Raw genomic sequence first — 16019 nt, forward strand, 5'->3', positions numbered from 1 at the left:
AAAATTAACCAATTAGGCTCTGACAACACTCTATTATTAAAAAATTTTTAATTTATTAGTTTTTTTGCTAAACTATGTATCATATTTTATTATTATATGGAGTCTAGTAGAGTCAGTGCACTTGAGCACTTTTACTCTCTATTAACTGCGGGGTATCTTCATAATTCCTCTCTAAGCCTTGACTCGATTATTGTTTATCACTTCATCAGACTAAGCAATAAGTAACTTCAAATCTGCATACCTCCCCAAGGAGCCTGTAACCATTCTGAGATTTGATAACGTGGTATTGGTAAGCCTGTCGGTTTTCGTAAATAGTTTTAGGGCTATATTCTTTATGTATTTTTTGATCGTACCAATTTTGAGGTCCCTGAAGATATTATTCGTCCTAATGTATATATAAAAATATTTACAAATAAAAACACCTATTTAATTAAATTTAAACAAAAATTATTATTTACCGTGTGATCGTACCTCATATTAGATCTTTATCAGTTTTCATACACTTAATAAAAGACTGTTCAATGATTTATCAATTCCAAAATCTTATTGGTATTCATATTATAAGTAAAACATAGAAATATCTTAGTAAGCATAGCAATTACATTTACATCGTAAATAAAAATTTTTAAAATATCATATATTTTTTGAATTTCTTTAGATCAGTTACAAATTCGGTGCATAAAAAGGAAAATTTTAGTCAAAAAATGGCTCAAGTAATCAAGTCTTTAATAGCATTAATACTCGCGGCCACAATAGTAACGTTGTGGTTCTTTATAGAGTCATTTTCTGAATATAATGAACTCAAAATCTTGTTTTATAACAATCATACGTATAAAATTATTCTGGGCTCTCTGGTATTATATACCATTAGTTACATTTTGGTAACATTAACTTATGATGCGTTCTTCTCCGAGGTAAGTAAAACAAATAGCAATTAAGGAAATAATATACTAATATAATTTTTGTTAAGGATGAAGAAGATGATTCAGATGGTCCACGTGAAGTCCGAGTAGACTTTCCGAAACACTTTTTTGATGGATTCGTAGAAAGGACCAGTAGGTAATTATATGAACATAATTAGCAAAAATAAGCATCTACATTATCGCTAATTTTAGAATTTTGGGGTGGCTAAATCCCACACGTATGTTTGGAATCGCGTAAGAATGGGCGTAAATAAGAGTACAGCTGAAGCAAAATTGACAAGTGGTGTACAATACTTGATGCATATTTTTTGACTAAATTTCCTCATCTTCATAAACTTTTTCATAATACCGACCGACAATGACAGTATTACAACTGACTACTTACAAAAATCTGAAATCTATATAACAAATCCATCAAAATTTGAAAGTTTCATAATAAAAATATATTTAATTAACAAATAAGCTTTATTTCTTTTTCTAATATTTCAAGAAGTGAGTTGTGCAAAATTTGAAAATTTGGTACACCTATGGGAAAAGCATTTTTTAAGATTCCTGCTTTCAGTAGTATTTCACAGTCTGTCATTTATCGATCACCGATGACTCATGTTTAAATGTTTTATGCTATTAAGGCGTAATTTTGAAGCTTAATTTAACTCTGATTAACTTTTCATTTCTTAATTATTTGTTAGCATATATAGTAAAAACTACGCGAAATTTTATAGTTTCGAAATATGTTATATTTTATTTTTAAAAAATTTTTTATTTGATTTAATAAATTCTATTACATCAAATTTTTCCTCAGAACTTCATATCAAATTTTTATTAATTTTTTTAATAAAGAGGTTTTCGAAAAGTAGTGAACTACAACAACTAAAATGCTTTTTTATATTATTTTAATTAATTAATTTTTTGGCTGTCTATATAGCTGTCAAATACCCATCATTGATAGTCTTGGAAAAATTTTTGTATTTAATTATTCGTAAATAATTTATTGAAACTGCAAGTACTAGCAATTGAATTCGGGACCTGCCAAATTTAAAGCTCAGAGTCAGCGCTCCTTAACCAACTGACACTAAGCCGTACTTGACTTTTAAGTTCGCACATTTTTCTGGAGTTTTGTTAATTTGCTGTGAAAGTTTTATTAACAAATTCACTTGCTGTTTATACCTATTAGAACGAAATCATAAACTAGCTGTAGAATAATTGAATTAAGTAATTATATTTTTATTTTTAATTGTTAAAATTGTTTAATTGTTTAATTTTTTTATAAATTGTATTTCACAATCTTCGAATAGAAAAACTGTTAACTCTCTCATAGAGACCTTCAGGCATATGCCTCACGTTCATTACCTTCCGCACCAGCACCAACACAAAGATTCAAACATTCATTCAAATTGCTTCCACGACTACTTTCCAACACTTGCATATCGCTGACTCCACCAACCACATTCTCCACACTACGAGTATTTGCACTATTACCATTTGATGTAGACCCAACGGGATCACCTGCAATGAATTTATAATACTTCATTATATTCTCATCGTTTTTTAAAAAATTAAAATAGAAATAGATATATGAATTTTTATTTTTATTGTGGATTCATAATTAAATATAGTGGACCGTTACTTGTCTGAAGCTGAAAAAATTGCTTCTTCCTTTTGAAAAAACCGGTGGAATTATATGACATAAAGGTTATTGTTATTCGGAACGATATTAAAATACTTAGCACATTCTGTGTATTTCTTTGAATTTGTACTGGGTCTAAGAGAGAATATTGGGAGCATATTTCTTAACACTGTTGGTTATTTAGTAATGTTTAATAAAATATATTCTAATCATCAAATTATGTTGAGTCTACTTGAGTACGTGCACTTGAGCACTTTTACCCTCTATTAACTGCGGGGTTTCTTCAAAACCCCTCTCTACGCTTTGACTGGATTATTGTTTATCACTTCAACAGACAAAGCAATAACTGACTTCAGATCTTCTTCAGTTTGATCAGTTTGACAGACAAACCACTTTCGATTCTAACCCATCAGGATCTTGTGACAGAAGGAAAGGTCTTTGAAGTTACAGTGTTCTACTCTACATTGAGTCTATATCTCTGATTGTCACAAATGGAAGAGGTAAATAAAGAATGGCACTTTGAAGCTTTGAAATTTGAAAGTTTGGAAGACCCGCTGTCACTAATTACTAAAACTATTTCGGGAGCTTATTCAGACAGAATTTAGAGAAATATCATTATTATAAAATTTTTTGAAAATTTAATAATGAAATTGAATATATTGTATTGTGTATGTGTGGTATGTGTGTTGATTGCATAAAGCCCAACATACCTACATACGTTGTCAATTTAAATGCAATAAAATATTTTCTCAATTATATTTTAATATTTTGTATATATATTTTTAAATGTTATTTATTTATACATTTTTTTTTTTGAATAAATGAAAATAATATTCATTTCATATATGTAATAAAATTGATAAATTCAAATAAAATGCATAATTAGTTTAACTTTTCCAGAGGGTTCATTACGTGTAGCTTAATTTTCTGTGTGCTCTGTTCGAACTGCAAAATTTAGTAAATTATGTTAATTAAATCAATTTTAATTTATTCGCTATCAAAGATAAATTTAATAGCACCAACCAAAAATTATTTATTGAGTCAACTATACAATAGTAATAATAAAATTTATTTAAATTTTCAATGTCAAAATCTGATTCTAATGAAATCTGATTCTCATTTCATATTGAATAAAACATATAAAATGATATTGAATTTCATTTTATTTCAATTAGAATAAACATATAACACTTCATGCTGTATGTACACATCAATACTCACATGGATACGTAAATATCTATATATGGTATGTATATAAATTTGCAATAAATATGCGAACGCATATTATAAAAGGATTAAATTCGTTAACAAAGGATACGATACGATACGAAGATAGACAAACGGCATGCTTACTTAGTGGAGATTCCTCCTGCGCTTCAATAATCCATTGCATTACTCCATTGCATGCTACCACACTAGCAATGCACACCATTGGATTCCTTCCACCACACCTATATTGGAGGCGAATAATTCAATTGAAGAGGCGAATAGAAAAGCAATTGGTGGCTGGCGGCTGGTGGCTGGAGCCTGGTGGCCAGTGGAGGCAAATGCTTCCTTCTGCAGTTCGGATTGCATTGCCTGCTTTGATTGCATTGCATGCATTGCTTAGAAGGCAAGCAAATATTTTAGGTGTAAATTATTTGGACTGTGTTGGTTCGTTGGTTCGTTGGTTCGTTGGTATTTTATCTATTTCATAGAAGTTTATTAAAATATCGGAAATGCGGCTCAGTGCTGCCGGCAAAACGTTGTTTGTATTTCACTAATATTTCACTCACGATGAACTGAAATGATATTTCGTTCATTTATTTATTGCTTTGTCAGTATTTGCATTGACTGACAAAATATTTTGCCAATGAAGTCAGAGTTCTATGCACATTTGTCTGATGTTTTAATACTTAAAGTTTCTGAGGTTTTCAATCCATATTAAAAGATAAAATTCGAAAGTGAATGTTGATGTTAACGAATGTACATGCATAAATTTAAGCATTCGTTTGCTTTAAATCTGATTTTAATTTAAATTTCAAAAGTTATTTGGGAACCATAACAGAACAAGACATCTGATTGCTTGCATAGTCTCAGAGTTTCCCATTGCTATGAAACTATATAATTATATTTTTCTTTAGAAAAAGAATATGTTTACTATTTATGAATCTGTTTACTATTTTTAATTTCACTTCTTATTTATTATTACTTCTATTAGGTATGTTTCATAAAACCATGATCTGATCGGTAAACTAGGAATTGAACTGATTCACATTCTGATTCTTGTAAAATATATGACCAAAAAAAAACTTAAAAGAGCTGTAACTAAAGAACTTCAATAAAATGAATTTCAATATATCAAGACCTAGGCTATATCGGTATATAACGTTTTAGAAGAACTTGTTTAGAACAGTCAACTTGTGGTGCCACAGAAATAATAACTACCTCTCGTTTGTTCCAGTTTTTCTCGTCCTGGTATTTTTAGAAAAATTATTTCACGCAAAATTAATTAAGAAAAACGTATCTATTTGATTAAATAATTCATCTAATGTTTATACAAGCAAACTACAAAAAATTCACTAATTTGTTGAGTCAAAGTGTTCCAAATACTAGCCATCTTACCTCTAAGCATAGCTGCTAATAACTCTTAATATACATCAAGATGCAGTCTTTGAAGCAAGTATTAAACAAATTTTGTTGTCGAATACTTACTTCATTATTCTTGTAGTAATCTATATCTATTTAAAAAATTTGTTTAGAATACATATAGAATTTAAGTATCTGCAAGTGAGTTTTCCGGCGTCTTTACCCGTAGCACCCTCCACGCTAACCTCGTCCAAGCCTTGCGCTATTAACCCCCCTCCCTTTCCAATATCTAACCTTTACTTCGCTGAGCGATACTCTGATACCTTCATCATCCCTCTCTAAAGCCGCGGCTCTCGTGATTCTAGTCATAGAGTCTACCGTTAGCCCAATCCCACCTCCACCACTACACCTATTCTATTTGCACTACGCCCATGCTTACATGGTCTTACACAGTGAATTTCGATGCTTTCCACATATAGGACAAAAAAATAATAACTGTAAGTCAAAAAAATTTTTTTTTTAAATTATCATTTAAGGCCTTATGCGAATTCGAATAAATTGATGGTAAATTAAGGGAAATATTATATTATGTCGGTATGGCAGCGGATGTTGGTAATTACCAAATTAGGAAAATTTTTTAAAATATTTAATACATAAACTTGAAAACTTTTAACTAAAAATAATAAATAAGTGCAATAAATGCAATAAATAAATATTTACATAAGTGCAGTGCGAAAAATCCCCAAAAAATTTCAATTTACTTTACCTCAATTTACTAGAACTCCCACACGGCCTAAGTTTGAAATCCATGAACTGCACTACTTTTGCTATAAAATTGCAATTGTTTATGCATAAACAAATTAAAATACCACGTCTATAGTATCTTGAATCAATCAAAACAAATTCAATAATATAAAAATAATTTTTGTTGTTGTAGTTCGCTACTTGTCGAAATCTCTCGAACAAAACACAATAGTTTCTATTAAGTAAATTAATCATTACGGTCAAAACTGACATTAAATTACAATTTATTAAATAAGCGCTTAAGTCCAATAACTGGAAGAGTGAACTGGAAGAAATCGAGAACAAACAGACAGACATAATACGAATCATAATGTAAAATTGTAGCTAATACAAATTAATGGTCTATGCATAGTAATTTTGTGCACTTAATTATACTCGCATTCACATCTACATTAAGTGGATAATTTGATCTCTGCATCTGATGCGCATTTTTCTTGAATTACTATTTGAGTTTTTTTTGACTCAGATTTCTCTGCTCAAAGCAAATAATTAAAAGCTAAAAATACACAAAGAATTAAGGTTTTGATTTATGAAACCCTTACTCAGCATAATGTATGGTACAATATTCAGCTCAGGAAATTGTAAAAACTAAATTCGGATTCAGTTGCCCATGTCTCTCGTCGAGTAAATCACGTTTAAAATCACAGCAAAAATCACAGGAAATTTGGAATAAATAAATAACGAAAATATTTTTTAATAAACATTGAGTGCTAAAATGAGAAAATCGTAATATATTATTATAAATTTTTGAAGGAGAACATTGTTATTTTAATCATATCCAATACTTCCGCAGGCAATCCAAACAAATTCTGCTCCAAAGTATTGAGAACAGTGAAAGTGAAGCAATACAAAAATCTGGTGATCTCACTGTGATCTTGATACCTTGCGAAGACGTTGACGTTCTAAACCGGTTAACTGCGGATAATGTGACCCAGAACAACTCAATAGCCGACAACAACACAGACTCTGCTACTACGAGTACCAGCTGTTTAACCAAAGTTGCTATCTATTTTTGTGTTATATACAATCTTGCCGTAGTGTTCACAATGATAATAGTATTCATTTTTCACTAAACTTACTATAAAAATATTAACAAATGTGAAAAATTTATTGAAATTTTTACATACAAAGTACAGTGTTTTTTTAAGATAGTTTTATTAATTATTATTTAAGTATGCATGTATATAACATGACTTTATAATGTCTTACTTGATTTCTTCAATGAATTAATTATGTAGATATTTCGTTATTTTTTATTTTCTTATTATGTGAATAATATCTTAGTTTTAATGAAAAACATTAATTTGTTTCGTTTTAATTTTAAATATTACGTCTGTTTGTTTATCGCACATGCACACTTTTCACTTCGATGAAAATCACAATCAACGCCAAAATGATATAAATGCTGGTGAAGGCGAATACGTGCCAAGGATTTTGGGAGAACACAAACATTATCAACATAATCGAACCGATCAGAAACACTGTCACCAGGAAGAGCACAACAAATATAGTCTGTAGATCACGATACCAAGCGTTTGCCTTGTCTGGCTTCGGAACTACTATGGAGTGCACCGGCCTGTATTCTTTAGCATATTGCGTCTCATATCCGCTGCTGAAGTCGACATCATCCATTGGCATGGGATGTAATTTATCAGTTTCCATTGCTTACAGAAAATCCGGTCAGGTCACTTAATATGTAATTATAACTTGACGTCACGGTTTTAAAAACAATTTTTTAAATTTAATTTAAATATATTCGCCTGCGTTCTGTATTGTACACAATATCAATAATGAATAATGACAAAGAGTTGACAATCTAACCAAGACAATAGCAATTGATATCAATTTGCCAATTTCATAACATTGGTTCTCTCAAAAAATATTTCTTCACTTCCAGCCAAGTCCCATCTCCATCTCTTTCTACGACAAGTTCTGCCACTTTATAGCTGTTTTTAGTATTTTTATTGTTACAAAATCGAAAATGTGTTAATCATAGTAGCGACTAAGCTGTTATGTTACTATGACGCATGATAAGATAAGAGCAGAGGCAAAACAATGCTACGCTCGAATATAATTTAGTTTAAAATTAGTCTGTTAGTATCTGCGGCTGTTCTTGCTTTAAAGTTGTCAGCTTTGTAAAGTAGCTCTCTATAGCATAACACTCATTTTTACAACAATAAACAACAATGCATGTTACAGCTATTAACAGGCCCATGGACAGCATATTTAATTGGTAGAGTTAGTTAAGTCTATATCGAAGTTAGAAATTCAATCCAACTAAGACTGCAGATACTGTAGAGAAGAGAGAGAAACTGCATACCATGTGCTTGCGGAGTACCCGGTACTGATGTACAGGCGAAAAAACCATCTGGGAGGGTATTTCATGGATGATAAAGATTCAAGACTAGGAAAGGTAGACTCTATACTGTCTTTTATTAAAGAAATCGGACTTATATAAACACTCTAATCCGAGTAAGGGGCACAATAGATCTTTTAGGTCGCAGTGCACAATCCCTTATTTTAATTAATAATAGCTATGTCTATCAGACTATTTCAGTAAAAAATTGAAAAAAAAAATTGTTGTTATTAAAAAGAGTTCAAGCTTTAATAAATAATATACAGAATAATTTTGTGGTAATCTTGCTATAGGTTTGGTTATACCAGCGATCTATAGGGGATCCACTGGTAGAAGAAAACTCAAAATTTAAGACTACCTAGAGCCTTTGACGAAGTTCAGAATACTGTTTAGTGGAAGGTTTTGTGATTGATCAAGATCCACAAAAAAAGGGGCTCCTAAAGTGTTATGTTAAGTCTCCACCGTGCATGAGCTGTACAAAGTCAGAGTCACAGCTGCGATATATATGACGAAAGTGAGATTCTTTTAGTATGGTTCCCTAATTTGAAGTGACCTGTATGCTGTGTGTTTCAAAAGAAAAAATAATCGGCCTACCACAATATACATATAAACAAATTGATATTTGATTCATATCAAGAAGATTCAGCCCCTCAAGCCCACGTGCATACTCCAAATCTCCTGATCAAGACCTGCTAAAATTAAAACAAATTTTTTAAATGATATAATAAAGGTTAAAAAAAATTAATTAAATCAACTGCCAAAATAAAAACAAATTTTTTAGATGAAATAATAAAGGTTCTTGGTTTCTCTAATTTTTTCCCCGACTCAACGGAGGCTAGTGTCCTATGTCTGTTTTTAAAGTTAAATTTTTTTAAATAAATATTCGTGAAAATAATATACAAACAAAAGCAGGATTATCACATTATTGTTCATATACAAATATATAAATAAATATATTGTTGTTTTTTTTTTTTATTAATGGCAAGATCTACTTTTTTTTGATCCTCGAAATTTTATTTTAATCTAAGATAAAATAAAAAAGTATTGTAGCTTAGAGAGTGTTTTAGTCCTCTGTATAAGGTTTCATGTCCGCTTAAAAGAGTTTTTACTGTAATTAAAGAAAATGACTTTACTATGGCTTAGCTAAGCATTTACACTGACTTTAACAATGCTTTTATATACTCTCCCACTTTTTACTAGTGCGTACAAATATTCGAAAATAATACACATTTGCATTCGAATATAGAAATCTTGCCACAGCCTAGCAGGTGTAAACGCTAGTTTACAAATAAATATCGAATTTCTATTCGATATGGAGTAGTTTGCAGGGTGCGTACAGCACTGTGTTGCAAAAAGATATATCTTATTAAAACTTTGACCAGCTATTTACTGTCTTATTTCAAATCCTTAATACTGGATTCTTTCAACTCTTTCGACTTCACAAATTGATTCCTTAGAGTTGTATTTTTAACTATGGTTTTTTTTTCAGATCTCAGTTTTTAGAAAAAATAGTTTGGGAACTTGTCACCACGTTACTGAATTCTTTGAGAATTATTGTAACATACCCACTTTAGTTCTATAGATTAATAACACTTAAGAACGCCATTATGTCGTTTGGAGAGATGTTGACTAATTCGGTATAAGTGGATAGGCACTATATTCTTCGCAACAAAGTCTGCAACTATGGTCTCTAGTAATACCTAAGTTCGATAGAACCTAACTCCGCAATGCCTAGTGAGAAACCTTGTGACAAGTCGGATGCCACTTCTGTTCAGCATAAGTAATTCACTAATTCTGGCTTTAAATCGATACGGCATGGATTCTTTAGCTTGTCTAGAGGTAATTGTATTATCCCAATCAGTCTGAGCCACTCTTTCCACCAATACTATGCTTATGTTCATTTTAATTTATTCATATCATTCTTATATAGTGCAACGTATCTTTTCATAAATATATTGTTGAAGTAAAATAATATTCTTAACTTGACCAGTAAAGTCAACATTGCTCTAATGCACTGATTTTATGCATTTCCTTTCCAAAATTCTTTTCTAGAGGAAATGAATTTTAATTTTAATTCATTTTTTTTTTAAATATTCATATAAATTATATATTGAGTCAAGTCTATAACTATATTTAAAATTTCGCAGAAACAAGTTATTTGACACTGAAAAGTGTAAGACAGTGCAACCTTAGCTGAAGTGGCAAAAATATTAAGAACTACATAGGTATATATATCATTACATCATTATGTCGTTTTTGACAAGTAAAAAAAAAAAATTCCTAATTATGCTAAAGTGCAATAAACCGAGAACTGAAATAAAAAACAAACAAACAGACATGTTACGAATCAATTATTTCGTTTTCAATAATGAGTAACGATAATGCATCGTCTAGAACCATTGAACCAATTTAGATGACCACTTCAAACCGTCAACAACAACAACTAAACAATTCAACTTGAAATAAACAAATAAATAAATTTGTGTTGGGTTTTGTAATTCAAATTTATTGACTTTAACAATCTTATCAGGGCGACGATATCGGTTTCGGTGTCGGTTTTGTATACAGAAAGCCCTCTACATAGCGGGTACGCGAGCACAAGAGCCCAGGTTTACTCGTATTTATCTGCATTTCAATAACTAAGTCAGCGTTTCACACTTTTGCTGCTGAAAAATATTTGGAAAAATAACAACTAATGTTGATTTGTATTTAACACGAATGTGTTAAATAGTCACAAATTAATGAAAACATTTTATCTTTGCTGTCCCAAACAAAACAATTTAAGTTTATTATTTTATGTTTTACTGAATGTGCTATGATTTTTTTATATGTATGTATCTCATATTGCATTTTAATTGCAATAACTTTTTCACTTAATTTTTTTTGTTTTTCACATATTTTTTGTATTAAGTTGAAATCAATATACAGTCAAACTTCCATAACTCGAACTTCTATAACTCGCATTTCTCTATAACTCGAACTAAAAACAGTGCACCAAGGTTTTAGAGAGCAAATAACACTCAATTCTGCTTCCATAACTCAAACTTCTATAACTCGCATTTCTCTGTAACTCGAACAAAAATTTTGTTCCGTGCCGATAGGAATATGATAAAGTGTATTCTATAAGTCGAATTTTTGTTTCAAGTATAAATGCATTTTACTGTTAGGGGAAGTCCCTTTTTCATAGCAAATATTTAAAAAAGCTTTAAAAAGGCTGGATTTAGTCAATTTTCTACATGGGACGAACAGGACGACATTCCTTTAATTTTCTTCAGTAATATTGATGAAGACCGGGAATTGATGTAAAAGTAAAGTAAATGAAATAACTTCCAATGCTGCTCTTAACGATTATATTGAGCTTGCCAATTAAATTTGCACATCAAGATTATAATTAACGATTATAGCTCTGAATTACTGGATTCAATTCTATACGCAACGGAAAGTGATGATAAGGGTTCGGTGGATAAAATTGTTTATTAGCCTTTCAAGAGTGGAGTAGAAGACTCGTTCAAAATTCTGAATTTTTATTTATAAACGAATAATACTACAACTGATGATCACTATAAGGCTTGGAATAAATTAGAATCTTATATTACTGAAAATAAGACAATGTATCCATAAGTCGAACCTTTTCTTTGCAAAAAGGGTACTTCGAGTTATGGAAGTACTGCGACTTATGGAAGTTTGACTGTATATCAATTTAAACACTTTTTCTCAGCAAATTTCCAATTAAGTCTAGGTTAACAAAAACTTTTCCTATCAACATTGCATATCAACAGTCAATTTTATATTTAATTAAATATATAATAGTTTTGATTATACCATAGATAGAACTATAACAACAATTAAAAATGTTGACTAAATAAATATAAAAAATTATGCTTATAAGAACTAATGGCTTAAATAAATTAATTTCGACCCTGCCGTAGTCTCACAGTATCGTTGAGACTAATCTCAACAAAAAATATAAAGTGTTTATTATTTTGCTTACATTCTTGGGTAAAAAGTATTGGTCGTTTTTTGGTACATTTAAAAAAGAAAAACTTTTTTTTAAAGTAAATTAATTGTAATAAAGTTTTATTATTACTTATTGTTCATTTTATTTAGAAATATTCAATAAAGCAAATAATTTAAAAAAATACATAACAAATTTTTACTAGCTATTTAACAGGCAACTTCATAATTCCATTGATGTGCAACTTCTATAGTTTATCCGCGAAAAACTTTGCCTTTTGATAGGCAAATTTTTCTCCATCAAGATAATTTTTCAGAGAATGAAAGGAATAGTAGTCAGATGGTGGGAGATATGGACTATACAGTGAATGCATTAATACTTACCAAACAAGTTTAGTTAATATCTTCTGTTTCTAGATACTAGGCGATACTGGGTCGCCTAGTATCGTCATGATGAAACAAAAGTCTTTTCCTGTTAGTCTGATCACTCTTCCTGGCCTATTTTGTTGGTGCGGTTGAGTTGTGAGCAGTAGAGAACCAAATTAATCCTTACAGCAAACTGAAGCAGTTCTTAATTAACACATACTTCTTTCCATAATTTCAATCCCATTCAATCCCATCAAACACTCAATTGATTGATAAGAACGATAACTTTTTTGGTCAAGAATTTACTCAGCATTATTTAATCTAACCAAAACAATTCCTTTTAAATATATAATCTATTAAAATAATCACCATGGTCATAATTTTGAGCTTCTTTTAGCGTAATTGTGTCTCATTTGGATCTTGTAGAAATTTTCAGGAAACTCTTCGATATTTTGTTTGCGATTCGTATTAGATATACCACTACTATGGGTCTATGCTCCATAAGAAGATAAAGGAATCAAAAAGAAACACAAGTATGTAAACTAAAAATAAACTTCAGGAATGTATCACTTTGAATCAGCGCTTCTTTGGATTACTTAAACTTACTATCAAAGTACACAGCTGAAGAAATGAAACAGAGGGAATAGATATTGGCGTGGCATGGTATATATGCCAAGAATGTAAGAACAAAATAGCATGGTATGTATGATTAATATAGTACAAACCATATGTCGAAGTATAATAACTTCAGTGTTTGATAACAAAATTATCATACTTATTTTGCATAGCATTAAAATAATAATCCACATATAGAACGGATGGTACATTACTAATTCAAGCACAGTCGTCGCAAAGTATGAAAACAAATAATTAATTATGACGTCATCAAATGCTGAAATTATAAGATCCAAATGTTTTGAATACCAAAGAATAAACAATTGTCGTAAGTTCTATCAGTAAGTGCTTTTTAAAATAAATATTGACTCGTTATTCTCAATTATAAAAGAGCATTCAATTTAGCAACAGAGATATTGCTTGCATTTACACTTCAATATCTACACAAGATATTTTTGCCAAGTCAACATATATCTATAGACATATATCTACATATATATATAGTTAACATATATCTATATTTCTTGTTGGTAGTACGTGATCCACCCCACTTGCGACATCTGACCAGAGAAGACAATATCTGGTACGTGATTAAGTTTGTTTATCAACTTAAATAATATCTGGTACTACGGGGCTCAGTGGCCCGCAGCTTCGGCTGTGCTGACCAGTTGAGGTTGGTCTTGTAGTGACTGTGGTTAATACCCAAACTTACGCGGGAAAACTGTTTTTGTATTTGTTAATCATTCATTCGGCGTGAAGTTGCGTATTTACCACCGAGTGCCACAACCCACATTTCAGCAGAGGTTTGGAATAGGCCTCGCATCAAACCAAGATGGAAGTTATGTCCTACACACATTTTTTTATTGGTACCGGCAGAAATTGAATTTCCAATGGGGCGTTGATTGATGCCTTGCATTAATACATATGTTTTTGAGCACCGTAGTGTTAGACCTCCACGGCATAGTATGCCAAGTAAAACAATATAGAGATCTAGTGACCATACAAAGTTGTTTCGAGTATTGCCAAGTACTCATCATCAGTGAGGTTAGGATATATTCGAATTTTTTTTAAATTAATTTAGAGTCTGCATATATATACCCGCTTTTATTTATATTTTCTATTAAAAAATTATAGCTAATGCTTCATTAATATATTCTTTGATTCTCTAACTCTGTAATGTGAGTATTTTTGTCGTTGTTTTTTTAAGATTAAAAGTAATCAAATAAAAATTTAATTATTTAATTATTTAATTAATTATTTAATTAATTATTTAATTAATCCAAACGAACTCACCTAAACTTTCGCTCTTAAATGAAAATCACTTAAGCACTTAAACAAATGCTTGATCTGTAATTGTAAATTTACTCGACTCATCGATTGATGATTTTTTCTGTATAATATTATAGATTATTTTTAAAGCATATAATTTTAAAATGCAATCGTCAGGTAAACTTTTAAACTTGATCATCACCCCAATGAAAATATTGACAAAATTCATCAGTATGGAATTTAAACATAAAAGGAAGATTTCCTTGTAAACGGTAGTACAGTAATAGAATAAATAGTATTTCTATGTCGACGATAGTCAATGGTTATATTATGTGTACTTAATTTCGAATCCTAAGAATACCTTAAATAATTTCTATAACAATTATGGTAAAACAATAATAAAATAAAGCTAATATAAAAAGTCATGTTTATAAAATCCTTAAAGTTAACTAATCAAGGTATGTAATTCTTACATATTTCATAATTAATAAATAAATAATGAAAAAAGCTTTTTCTTTCGAAAAAACTTAAATAATTGCACAAGTTTTGATTTTTCTATTAATGAATTTTTTAATAAATATATTTCCAACAGTATAAGTGTCTAGAAGCAACATTATTGTACCAATTAATTTTGATGTCAAATAATACCGCATCAAAAGCATATATAATAATTGAATTTCTATACATAACAAATTATACTATAACTTCCTCGGCAACATTTCTTAAACTAAAATTAACCAACTATTATTTCCAATCGGTCAATTTTATGGATCACCATTGCCGAATAGTAAATTGATGGCACTAGAATTAAGAGTATGTCTTTCTCTAATATTCGCATTGCCTTGAATTCCATCAACAGTTCTTGCGCCATGAACAGTACTGCTAACAGTTGGGTTCACATCACGACCAGTAGGATTGGCAGGATCAATGACATTGCTGAGGCGACTAATAGAACCAGAAGCAGAAGTAGAACTGAATATCTCACTAATTCTTGCACTTGATCTTCTTTGATTAGTATGAGTAGTGTTACTCTCAGGATCCCCACGATTAGCACTACTTGTGACATCATGATTACCAACATTTTCAGCACCTGCAGGCTGCTGTGCATTTTCAGTGGGTTCATCTTGCTGCTTCTGGAAATTGATTATTACTATAGGCATTTCTTTTTATATTTTGTGGTGGACTTGTTGTGAACTTACCAATTTTTCATATATGTACTTTAAAAAGTACATCATCAAAATTATAATGGTAACAACAGTAGCGAATGCAAAAAAAGTGAATGGTTCATTATTGAGGAAGGTACCATACCAGTCACTTGTCTGTTCCTCTACCTCGTCGTTCTTCAGTCCTAAAATAGTTTTAAAGGAATTCTTTAAATAAGAAACCATCTTCACAAAACAATATGAAGACTTGAATTTGTTAAAATCAAATGAAATTTATCCAACTAAAGCCGAAGATGAAAGTTGAAGTTAACTCTAGACACTTTTATTTATATATGACAAACAAAATTTTTTTATTAAAAAAGATAAAAGTTTCA

At 30.3% G+C, this 16019-nt stretch overlaps 3 protein-coding genes across 3 annotated transcripts; 1 reads left to right on the forward strand and 2 right to left on the reverse strand.

Moving 5' to 3' along the window:
* The first annotated feature begins 675 nt into the window (after positions 1-675).
* On the forward strand, positions 676-1343 carry LOC119662657. Its single transcript, XM_038072332.1, has 3 exons — positions 676-914; positions 971-1059; positions 1116-1343. Exons 1-3 carry the CDS (start codon positions 705-707, stop codon positions 1159-1161), a joined length of 345 nt encoding a protein of 114 aa, XP_037928260.1. The 5' UTR covers positions 676-704; the 3' UTR covers positions 1162-1343.
* A 5731-nt stretch (positions 1344-7074) lies between these two features.
* LOC119689509 lies at positions 7075-7854 on the reverse strand. Its single transcript, XM_038104341.1, has one exon. It carries the CDS (start codon positions 7582-7584, stop codon positions 7264-7266), a length of 321 nt encoding a protein of 106 aa, XP_037960269.1. The 5' UTR covers positions 7585-7854; the 3' UTR covers positions 7075-7263.
* A 7189-nt stretch (positions 7855-15043) lies between these two features.
* On the reverse strand, positions 15044-15968 carry LOC119690102. Its single transcript, XM_038105093.1, has 2 exons — positions 15682-15968; positions 15044-15615 (listed from the first exon to the last, which is right to left on the reverse strand). The coding sequence occupies exons 1-2, from the start codon at positions 15868-15870 to the stop codon at positions 15247-15249; spliced, it is 558 nt and encodes a 185-aa protein (XP_037961021.1). The 5' UTR covers positions 15871-15968; the 3' UTR covers positions 15044-15246.
* Between the last annotated feature and the right edge of the window lie 51 nt (positions 15969-16019).

Source organism: Teleopsis dalmanni, chromosome X (genome assembly GCF_002237135.1).
Source record: "Teleopsis dalmanni isolate 2A chromosome X, ASM223713v2, whole genome shotgun sequence".
NCBI classification, from domain to species: Eukaryota; Metazoa; Arthropoda; class Insecta; order Diptera; family Diopsidae; genus Teleopsis; species Teleopsis dalmanni.

What these genes read in the sequence shown, in the direction of transcription:
- LOC119689509 (XM_038104341.1), bottom strand. Translation starts at nt 7,584, where the DNA reads ATGGAAACTGATAAATTACATCCCATGCCAATGGATGATGTCGACTTC.
- LOC119690102 (XM_038105093.1), bottom strand. Translation starts at nt 15,870, where the DNA reads ATGGTTTCTTATTTAAAGAATTCCTTTAAAACTATTTTAGGACTGAAG. An exon ending in AGTACATATATGAAAAATTG is followed by an intron (nt 15,616 to 15,681) that starts GTAAGTTCACAA and finishes ATCAATTTCCAG; the next exon opens with AAGCAGCAAGATGAACCCAC.
- LOC119662657 (XM_038072332.1), top strand. Translation starts at nt 705, where the DNA reads ATGGCTCAAGTAATCAAGTCTTTAATAGCATTAATACTCGCGGCCACA. An exon ending in ATGATGCGTTCTTCTCCGAG is followed by an intron (nt 915 to 970) that starts GTAAGTAAAACA and finishes ATTTTTGTTAAG; the next exon opens with GATGAAGAAGATGATTCAGA. An exon ending in TTCGTAGAAAGGACCAGTAG is followed by an intron (nt 1,060 to 1,115) that starts GTAATTATATGA and finishes CGCTAATTTTAG; the next exon opens with AATTTTGGGGTGGCTAAATC.